Consider the following 12,083-nt stretch of genomic DNA (forward strand, 5'->3'; position numbering starts at 1 on the left):
GCCACAACGCCAGGGCCCAAACCCTCCATCTGCTGTAGGTGAACCAAAAACAACTGATAGCAGCTCTCAGTGATATGTCCGCTATAATAGCAGCAACATTCACAAATGTTTACAGAACAAGCGGGAACCCAGTGTACCTGTAGTTTTCTCTATTTCTGTTTTATCACGTGATGGAAAGTCTAAGGCCTTCTCAAGGCTGACTCATATAATCTGCGCCCTGTTATACATCAAACTAATATTGCTGTTGAGACAAAATGCAATGCCATCAAGTTATCATTTTTAAACATTCGCTCACTAAAAAATTTTTCTAATCAATGACTTGATAACCACAAACAACCTGGATTTTATGTTTCGGGTCATATGATGCGATTTCAATTTTTACTTTCTCTTTGGAATGTTACAAGCTCTTAGTGCATGTTCAAGTTCATTCAAGTTCATTTTATTTGTAGAGCACATATACAAAAGCCACCAGGCTGACCAAAGTGCTTTCCAGAAGAGCAACAATTTTACCACATACACAGAGAACAAACCGGGCGTTTGACACTGTCGATCATAACATACTACTAGAGAGACTGGAAAACTGGGTCGGGCTTTCTGGGATGGTAATCAAATGGTTCAGGTCATACTTAGAAGGGAGAGGTTATTATGTGAGTATAGGAGAGCATAAGTCTAAGTGGACGTCCATGACATGCGGAGTCCCACAAGGCTCAATTCTTGCACCGCTCTTGTTTAGCCTGTATATGCTCCCACTAAGTCAAATAATGAGAAAGAACCAAATCGCCTATCACAGCTATGCAGATGATACCCAGATTTACCTAGCCTTATCTCCAAATGACTACAGCCCCATTGACTCCCTCTGCCAATGCATTGACGAAATTAACAGTTGGATGTGCGAGAACTTTCTTCAGTTAAACAAGGAAAAAACTGAAGTCATTGCATTTGGAAACAAAGATGAAGTTCTCAAGGTGAATGCATACCTTGACTCTAGGGGTCTAACAACTAAAAATCAAGTCAGGAATCTTGGTGTGATTCTGGAGACAGACCTTAGTTTCAGTAGTCATGTCAAAGCAGTAACTAAATCAGCATACTATCATCTCAAAAACATTGCAAGAATTAGATGTTTTGTTTCCAGTCAAGACTTGGAGAAACTTGTTCATGCCTTTATAATCAGCAGGGTGGACTATTGTAATACTGGCTCCTCACCAGCCTTCCCAAGAAGACCATTAGACAGCTGCAGCTCATCCAGAACGCTGCTGCCAGGATTCTGACTAGAACCAGAAAATCTGAGCATATCACACCAGTCCTCAGGTCCTTACACTGGCTACCAGTTATATTTAGGATTGATTTTAAAGTACTTTTACTTGTTTATAAATCACTCAATGGCCTAGGACCTAAATACATAGCAGATATGTTCACTGAATATAAACCTAACAGACCACTCAGATCATTAGGATCGAGTCAGTTAGAAATACCAAAGGTTCACACAAAACAAGGGGAGTCCGCTTTTAGTTATTATGCCGCCCGCAGTTGGAATCAGCTTCCAGAAGAGATCAGATGTGCTAAAACATTAGTCACATTTAAATGCAGACTCAAAACTCATCTCTTTAGCTGTGCATTTATTGAATGAGCACTGTGCGATGTCCAAACTAATTGCACTATATTTTATGTATAATCATTTTCTATTCGTAACTGTTTTAAATTCATTTTAAACCTCTTAAATCAATTTTTTTATCATTTTCAAAGTTTTTAAATTCCTTGTTTTATTGTTGTGATAATTTTTTTTATTATTATTTTCTTTTCTTTTATGTAAAGCACTTTGAATTACCATTGTGTATGAAATGTGATATATAAATAAACTTGCCTTGAATTGAGTTTCCATGATTGATTTGAATTTCTGCTGATCTCTATGAAGCTGCTATTGTATAAAATGCTACAGACTATAAAGTGTGACTTGACTTGACTAAGTAATAAGCATTTTTTTATATTTACACACAAAATGTCAATCCCAATCATTCTAACCCTGGGGTCTCCAAACTCGGTCCTGGAGGGCCACTGTCCTGCAGAGCTCAGCTTCAGCTGCCTCAACACACCTGACTGGAAGTTTCTAGTATGGTTAGTAAGAGCTTGATTAGCTGGTTCAGGTGTGTTTAATTGGGTTTGGAGCTGAACTCTGCAGGACAGTAGGCCTCCAGGACTATTCTAAACTGATTAAGAGAAACTGATGCAGTGCTGCCCTAAAAATAATATGCTCATCCCATCAAATATAATGGAGAAATGATTTTGGATGTGATGATGTTTGTATATTCTCTTGGATATGTGTCATGCTGTGAGTGAGTTTGTTAATCGAGTTTGTTCATATTCTCTTCTTCTTCATTTGTGTGTGTCTCTAGCTGACGGTGGGATCCGAGTGTGTTCGGGCGTTAATGCGGCAGTGGTTTTGTCCACTGTGTCGTGGACTTCCTTCCCTCAAGCCCTGTCATTCGCTGTGCCTGAACGTCATGAAGGGCTGCCTGGCCAATCAGGCCGACTTAGACTCTGAATGGAACAACTTCATCGGTGAGAAAGAAGTAGGGCCAGCCCAAGCCTTTATGGGGCCCAAGCAGAATTTTATTTGGGGGCCCCTCGGTGCCGCCAATGTGACTGGTTATTGTCAAAGCTTGATTATTCACACACTATAAATGTAACACACCCATTATCAATTTAGTTTGTTGTAGCTGTGTTGCTTACATCATACCATTGTCTGCCTGGCATGTTTTTACCCTTCTACGATTTTCAATTGTAAAAGTTGCAAATTTATAAGAGTGGTCAGGTGTTAATTTGCACTTTAACATTCAAAGTCTTAAAGTATTAAGTGGCATACTTAATGTGGTGTGCTGAAAAGTAGCTAAATAAACCAGCAGCAAATGCATTTACAGAACAGAATGTATTGTAAAACACAAATATAAATCGAAGTTGTACTTTTATTACAAGTCATACTTTTTTATAATAAATATTAAACACAGCAGAGAGCATCTGTACATATAAAACAAAATATAAAAATATATTAAGATGTCTATTTGCTGATGTTTTGATGTTCAAACATGAACTTCCCTAAAACAAAAAGATGCCCTATGCTAATTAACTGGGGGGTTGGGGTGGTCTGATCTGATCAGGGGTGCATTTCCCAAAAGCAACTATGGTCACAAGTTCTGTCGTTAGCAATAGAGTTAAATAGAAATAACGACCATATTTGGTTTTGAGAAACGCACCCCTGATTTGTGCCACAAAACCCCCATGTTGAATTTGCCCCCCCCTCCACCCCCAAAAAGAAAAAAAGAAAAAAGACGCGTTTAGTGCTTTTCATGTTTCATAACTGTTCAGTGTTTTCAACCGAATTAAGTTTATTTTAGGTTTCAGACATTTAAATACACTTCAATTAAGTAAAAGACATTTAGTTTGTTAAATAGGCTACACACGGATTTCTATGGAAAGCGGATAATCCTTTCAATTGATGGACGACATGTTTTATTCCTATCAAATACACATTGTGTAGGTTACTATAAAGTTTACTCTGCTTTTCTCCCAGCTAACTGGCGACTTACTTTCATGTATTTCGGGAGAAATAGGTGAATTTACGTCATGTTAATCCGACAGATCCACAGGGCAGCGTCCAGCTCATTTTATCAACATGGTCATTATTGTGCCTGCATGACACATCGCTATGGAAATAATAAAATGATATGTATAGATTATTTATTTATTTAATATTGCACTTTCGTATAATTACCACTGTCCATTGACACAATATATCACAAATTAAAATAAAATAAAATAAAATAAACTAATTTCATGTAGGTTACTCTTGGGGGCCCTCTGGTGGCCACAGGGGCCCTAAGCAGCCGCTTAGTTCGCTTATGCCTTGGGTCGGCTCTGGAAAGAAGAACCACCAATGATGAGAGAATTGCCAGTTCCTTTATGTGTAAAAGTGAAGTATGATGTCAGTTTTTCAGTGTGAATCTGATTAACCTGCAGATGTGCTGATGGTGGTGGTGGAGAAACTCGGCGGGCCGTTTCATTTCGAGTTGGCCGCAGACTCCATTGCAGTGAAGGTGTCTGAAGGCATCATGTACATGCAGGAGAACAGCATTACCATCTCTGCAAAGGTAAAACATACATAACATGCCCAGACACACAGTGACGTGTGTTCAGTTTGAACAAAATGGGAGAAAAGCTTACAGCAGAGCTTTATTTTACAGAAATGAGCACTTACATACACATCACAGACAATATTCAAACATGTGCTTAAGCTCACTTGAGACATGTTTTTTTCAGCACAGAATTTACATTTACAGTAATTGTCAGAATTGTACACAAGTATTTGCATGCAGCACAGGCTCAGCGCCAGGCCAGTACTGACAGGGGGGCATTCAAATTCTGAGGGCGGGCAAACGCAAACCATTAGAAAATCCAAACTCGGCAGTTTACAGCACGTTATTTATAAACGCTTATTTATAAACGCTATATATACAAAATTCCCCAACATGTAATCCTGGAAACAATTCTTATACAGTGCACATTCATGAAATCCACTACAGACACACAAAAACGCCACAGCATGTGCTTACAGGTTTATCTATATATAATAAAAAATAAGTAAAACTTACTGTCAGAAGAGTTGGAGGCGTCAGCATGTAATTGAATTGAATCTCCGCAGCACATGCTCTTTCCACTCATTTGTGCATTTCGTTGTCAAGTCTTTTTCAAAGGCATGTGTTTTATCAAGTGGGCCTACCTTGAGTGCGACATGCTTCGTCGTTGGTCAGAAAAAAATCCTCTTTAATGTTGAGAACGAATTCTTGCACATTGTTGCTCCAAGTCTCAGTCCATGTTTAAATGCAGTCACAACTGATGGCATTGTCATCAAGGTTTTACCAAATTTTGTCAAAATGTTTGCGACTGTCCATGTTTCATTGCGCAAAGCATCAATTTCTGTGCAAAGGAATTTCTTAGCGACCGCGTTTTCGCTATCAACGAGTTCCACACCTGTCAGGTCTGTTATGATTTTTTTATTGTCTAGGGCAAGGGAATTGTAACATCTCTTTTTTAATAAAAAAGTTGTTCCCTTCCTATCAAACTCCCTGCCTTTTTTATTCTCTCATTGTCATTGTGCGGCATTAAATGGTCAAAAACAAAAATAAATTCTCAAAAGATAATTTATTTTGATGCCCAGGAGTCGTTATCAAATATCAGAATTGAATACTAGAGTTGAATACCAATATACAACAAAACAAAAAGAAAAGAAAGAAAAGTATAATAAAAAAAAGAGGAAAGTGATTTCAGAGTGGTGCCAAATAAAATAAATAAACAGAACAAAATGCCAATCTATCTAAAGCAAATATTTATCTTACCTAACTATTAACAAAAAGAAAAAAAAACGAAACATCTTCAGCGTATCAAACGCCCTGCCTTCCTTACCCTAACTAACCAAACAAAACTTACAATAGGTGGCACACACTCATTAAACTAGTGTGTATAATACAATGCAACTCAAACCTACATGTTTTCAATGTATGTCACGTGACATCATAATCTATCACTTTCTCTGAAACCCGCAAAATCATATACAGCAAGGACTCACAACACAGCTGCAATGAGAAAGGACACAACAGGTGAAATGCAGCTCCACATCACTTATGATCAATCCGTTAGAACACGTAATAGACAGAGTGCACAACACAGAATTGTAACGTGAAAGTAAAATGAAAAGCCTTCACCAAACACCGTTCCTCATTGCGTAGATGAATCACGCTCGATACCTCGAGACATTCGTATCATAGTTTGCATGCCAGGGCTCTGGTTCTCGGTCTCCCTCCACGAGGTATGGGTTGCTGCCGCTGCCTTCCCCACTCGACTGCGTTGACGACGCCTTTATACGTCATCAACCTCCGGGTATTCCCGTCATTGAATGATGACGTTTTCTGCATACTGCGCGAGGTTTAACAACTACAACTAAGAGAAAATAAAAAAATTAAAAAACATACCATGGTATGTAACACCCCCACACACAAAACAAAAATTATAACATTTACAACAGAGTAGATTCAATCTACTAATCCAACGAGAAAGGGCATCGGCCATTACGTTCTCAGAGCCTTTCCTGTGCTTAATTTCCAAGTTATAGTTTTGGACAAGAAGAGACCACCTCATCAATCTTTGGTTTTTATTGTACATCCAAGTCAAAAATACTAATGAGTTTTGGTCAGTGTAGACAGTAATGGGGAAATTACTAGATTACTAAATTAGAATGACTAGATTACTAAACTTCAAAATGTTGCAAAGAAAGCAACATAGCCAAAGTTTCTTTCTCTATAGTTGAGTAGTTTAACTGATGTCTGTTAAACTTCTTTGAGAAATATGAAACAGGGTAGTTTACCCCAACTTCACCCTGCTGAAGAAGCACAGACCCAGCACCCACAGCGCTGGCATCAACCTCCAACTTGAAAGACACCTCGAAATTAGGGGCACGGAGAACAGGTGAACTACAAAGCAATGCTTTGATACTTTCAAATGCATGCTGACAAGCATCAGTCCACACAAAATTGTTAGAAGGACTAAGCAAACTGGTCAATGGATGAGCAACGGTAGAAAAGTTACTGCAAAAATTCTGATAGTATCCAGTCATACCGAGAAATCTACGCAACTCTCGTTTCGTAGTAGGTACTGGGAATTCAACAATAGCTGTCACCTTAGCTTCCATTGGTTTTACCAGTCCTCGACCCACTTGCTTGCCTAGATAACTGATAGTGGCTTGTCCAAATTCACACTTTGCCATATGTTCAACCCAGTCGGATGAATACACCACCAAATCATCCAAGTACGCTGTAGCGGCTTCCTTTTGATATATAGCCACTTTCGTGTAGGAAAGTAAAATTGACGCTGCTCCAAAGCCTGTTTGATCAAGATGGGTATTTATTGTAACAAAGGCATAAATACTTCAAAATAAAACAAAACTGTGACATGAAAGATTGTTGATATGCAGGTCAAAAAACTGTCTCCCTTCCCCCCCCCATTGCCACATCACATCCTGTTTAAGATGGTTACCCCAGGAAATGCCAAAATGGATGCAATTAATCTCATCCACCACAAGAGGAGTACAGAAAATAATACATACAAACATTCAATCAACATAGACTATAGAAAAAACATTATACAACAACATTAACACCTTTATGGCTCCTATATACGCATTACACTTTGGTACCCCAGCCAGCGCCACATTTACCAACCGCTGGAACGTAGCAGGTGCATTTCGCAGGCCAAAAGCCATCACCGTGTACTGCGCAAATGTATCTGGGGTCACAAAGGCAGATATATCAGTGGCTTCATAGTTAACGGGACTTGCCAATATCCTTTTAGTAAATCAAGTTTACTAACAAAATGAGCTGTACCGATATTGTCAATGCAGTCCTCCATACGAGGCAAAGGATAACAATCTGGAATGGTGACTGCATTGACCCTTCTATAATCGGTACAAAACCTGGATGTCCCATCAGGCTTTGGAACGAGCAAGCATGGAGAGCTCCATGCACTACTACTAGGCTTAGCCAACCCGTTATCTAACAGGTACTTCACCTCCTCTTGCATCACCCTTCTCTTCATATGATTAACTCTATAAGCATGTTGCTTAATGGGAGGACCAGTAACTTTGATGTCATGTTGAATAACTGTAGTCTGTGTAGGTACATCCTGAAATAGAGAAGAAAAACTATGAATCAAATCAATAACATCATGTTTTTACTCATCCTTTAAATGACCTACACAACGAGACAGATCTTTCAGCATTTCAGAGTTAGACAGTCTAACACATTGCTGTAAAGTATTACGCAACACGATTCCATCCTCATCTTCTGGAGTTTGGCAATCAGATGGTGACAACTCATTCACAACCATTACAGATGAAACAATGGGCCCTGGAGTCTCAACTGTAGGTACAACAGAAGATTCGTCCCGCTCAAAATACCTCTTCAACATGTTGACATGACAAACTCTGGTTTGTCGCTTCCGATCTGGTGTACAAATTACATAATCAGTGTTATTCAACTTCCTCACAACTACATATGGTCCAGAAAAGCGTGCAGACAAAGTAGAACCAGGAACAGGCAACAGAACTAAAACTTGGTCACCTGACTGAAATGTTCATATGACAGTGGTCTTATCATGGCGATGTTTCATACTTCCCTGGGCAACTGTTAAGGACTTTTGGGCAAAACAAAATGCCTCGTGCAACCGTTCTCGAAACTTACTGACATAGTCCAGCACATTACTCTGTGGAGTAGTAGTAACCTGCATTATCTGTTCCTTTAAAAATTTGAATGGGCCTTGAACAGAGTGCCCAAACACCAACTCTGCAGGACTGAATTTCAAAGACTCTTGTGTAGCTTCTCTCACAGCAAACAACACCAATAGAACACCCTTGTCCCACTCCTTACCAGTCTCTAAACAGTATTTCCTAAGCATAGATTTCAGTGTTTGGTGAAATCTCTCTAAAAGCACCTTGGCTTTCCTGATGATATGCGGAATAAATACGATGAGAGATAGCTAAAGTCTGCATCACCTGTTTGAAAAGTCTAGACATAAAATTGGTGCCTTGATCAGTTTGTATCACTCTTGGAAATCCAAAAGTAGTAAAAAACGTTGTTAATGCTTTAACAACAGCAGGAGCAGTCACATTTCGCATTGGAATTGCTTCTGGAAAGCGTGTAGCAACAAAAATAATCGTGAGTAAAAACTGATTCCCTGTTTTGGACCTTGGCAAAGGACCAACACAGTCCACAATAACATGTTCAAAAGGCTCTCCCACTGCTGGAATAGGACATAATGGAGCGGGGGGAATCTTCTGGTTTGGTTTACCAGTAAATTGCCAAGTATCACAAGTTCGACAATACTGTCAAGTCAAGTCAAGTCACCTTTATTTATATAGCGCTTTTAACAATACAGATTGTGTCAAAGCAACTCTTTCTAAGGAAAGATTGCTATCATATAGCACACCTCGGTTCCTAACTGATGACGAGGAATTGACACAGCAGCCATCAAGTCTTAGACAGTGTTCTAGGTTATAACATGCAGAGTTTTTAGGTCCTATAATTAACACCTCTGTTTTTTCAGAATTTAGCAGTAAGAAATTACTCGTCATCCAGTTTTTAATATCGACTATGCATTCCACTAGTTTTTCAAATTGGTATGTTTCGCCGGGCCGCGAAGAAATATAGAGCTGAGTATCATCAGCATAACAGTGAAAGCTAACACCGTGTTTCCTGATGATATCTCCCAAGGGTAACATGTAAAGCGTGAAGAGTAATGGCCCTAGTACTGAGCCTTGAGGTACTCCATACTGCACTTGTGATCGATATGATACCTCTTCATTCACTGCTACGAATTGATGGCGGTCATACAAGTACTCATATTAATCCTGATTGCAGTGGACAAATTCGGTCCTTTTGGTCTAATAACCCAAGACTGCCTAAAAATACTGGGAGGTCTGTTGATCATGAAGTGCTTACTCCATTGCCCAGGTCAGATTACATGCCTCCTGCACTTCGTTTTGCACTTTTTAATGTTCGATCACTCAACAATAAGATGTCTCTCATTCATGAACTCATTGAAGACCAAAATATTGATTTTATGTGTGTGACTGAGACATGGCAGAAGCCTAATGATTATTTTCATTTAAATCAAACAGTACCATCAGGATATGAATACGTATGTAAACCTCGTTGTTCTGGTAAGGGAGGTGGTCTTGCACTTATTTATCGTGACAGATATAAAGTCTGTCCGATTTCGATATCAGAGCCATCAACTTTTGAAACTCTGGCTGTACAACTTAAAGGTCCGATTCCCACTATGCTTGTTGTGATTTATAGACCACCAAAGGCATCTGCTATGAATACTTTTTTTAGTGAAATTTCTAACTATTTTTACTCATCTGTGTACCCTGTCTCCGAATATCATGTTGATGGGAGATTTTAATATTCATTTCGATAATACTGCTAGCACTCAATATAATGACTTTAAATTGGTTCTGGACAGTGCCGACCTTTATAACCTTACTTCAACTAAATTTCCTATTTCGGATCACAAGCCTATATTCTTTAATATTTCCCTTTCTTTGGCAAGAGTTAAACCTCAGCGCTCTGTTTCATTCCATAATATAAAAAATATTGACCTTAATGTTTTGGATGGTATGATTGATTACTCTGTAAACCAGCGCTGTTTTTCTACTTCTACATCTGATTTGGTACTCTCTTATAACAGCAGTCTGTCTCAAATACTTGACACTGTGGCTCCTCTGAGAACCCGCAATGTATCATTTGTTAACCCTTCTCCTTGGTATACTTCTGAACTCTGCCATCAGAAGGCTTTAGGTCGTCGATTGGATAGACTATGCAAAGGAACTGGCCTTGGAGTACATAAACAGATGTATTCTGAGCATCTGGTTTCCTACAAGGATACATTGGAAAAAGCAAAATCATCGTTTTATGCAAATATTATTGCTAATGGACAGTCTAATACAAGGATTTTGTTCAGTACTGTTAACAAACTGTTGAAACCTCAAGATAATGTTTCACTTTCTCCCACTCAGTGTGTGTCTTATTCTATTTTTTTAAACTCTAAGATTGACAGTAAACATTACTTAATTCTGTTTTAATGTCTAGTGATTATCAAAATGGACATAACCATATTTGTTGGTCTGCAAGTACTTTCTCTAATTTTGAGCTGCCCTCAGTTGATTATATTACTAAGCAGATCATGAAGTCTACGACTTCCACCTGTTCACTTGATCCCTTACCTACTGTTTTAGTTAAGTCCTGTATCAATTCAGTCTCTTCTATTATTACAGCTATTGTGTGTTCTTCATGATCAACTGCTACTGTTCCTTCATCATTAAAAATGGCTTCTATCACTCCAATTCTTAAAAAGACTGGCGCTGATCCTAATGATCTAAATAATTACAGGCCTATTTCTAATCTCCCTTTTATTTAAAAAATACTTGAAAGAACAGTAGCAGCACAACTTGAATCGCATCTACAAAGTAATGACATTTACGAGCATTTTCAGTCAGGCTTTCGACCCAAACATAGTACAGAAACAGCTCTTGTTAAGGTTATAAATGATCTTCTCCTAGCTGCTGATTCTGGTCTTCTGTCTATTCTTATTCTGTTAGATATTAGTGCTGCCTTTGATACTATTAGTCATTCAGTATTATTGGAACGGCTGGCTTTCATAGGAATAGCTGATAATGCGCTTCTTTGGTTTTCATCTTATTTAAGTGATAGAAAACATTTTATGCAGATTAAGAATACACGCTCAGATCCTGTCTCAGTTACTCATGGTGTTCCACAGGGGTCGGTGCTGGGTCCGCTTTTATTCATCATTTATATTCTACCTCTTGGTCGTATTTTTCGTTCCTATGGTATTAATTTCCATTTTTACACTGATGACACACAAGTGTATATTTCTACAAGACCTAATGTTTCTCATCCCCCTCCTGACCTTACTAAATGTTTGCAGGGCATTCATATTTGGATGACAGATAATTTTTTAAAAGTTAAATACCAATAAAACAGAAGCCCTCCATGTGGGTTCTAGGTATGTTTGATCTAAAACTCAATCCTTTACCTTGTTTATTGACAATTGCTGTTCATTTTTCTACCCATGTGAAAAGTCTTGGGGTTATGAAATCTTTAAAAATTACAGCAGTATATAACCACAGACCAGCAATAAAATGTAAATTTATAATATCATGGATTTAAAAGTACAAGTAACTATTTTATACAGCTAGTCTGTCTTATCTAAAACTCAATCCTTTACTTTGTTCATTGATAATTGTTCAGTCAATTTTTCTACCCAGGTGAAAAGTCTTGGGGTTACACTGGATGGTTTGCTTTCGTTTGGCTCTCATATTAGTAATATTTCACGTTCTGCATTTTTTCATTTACGCAACATTGCTAGACTTCGTTCTTCACTCTCTCAACATAGTAGTGCTTATTCATGCATTGGTTACATCTCTGATTGATTACTGTAATTCTCTTTTATTTGGCATTCCT

At 38.4% G+C, this 12,083-nt stretch overlaps 1 protein-coding gene across 1 annotated transcript in view; it reads left to right on the plus strand.

The window, feature by feature from the left end:
- gpc2 (glypican 2) overlaps window positions 1-12,083 on the plus strand; it is a 38,658-nt gene that overhangs the window by 8,827 nt on the left and 17,748 nt on the right. Inside the window, exons 6-7 of the mRNA XM_016456555.1 lie at window positions 2,391-2,556; window positions 4,012-4,142. Coding sequence (XP_016312041.1) covers window positions 2,391-2,556; window positions 4,012-4,142 — 297 coding nt within the window. The remainder of the gene's footprint in view (window positions 1-2,390; window positions 2,557-4,011; window positions 4,143-12,083) is intronic.

This window comes from Sinocyclocheilus anshuiensis, unplaced genomic scaffold (assembly GCF_001515605.1).
Source record: "Sinocyclocheilus anshuiensis isolate Anshui unplaced genomic scaffold, SAMN03320099.WGS_v1.1 scaffold924, whole genome shotgun sequence".
Classification (NCBI taxonomy): domain Eukaryota; kingdom Metazoa; phylum Chordata; class Actinopteri; order Cypriniformes; family Cyprinidae; genus Sinocyclocheilus; species Sinocyclocheilus anshuiensis.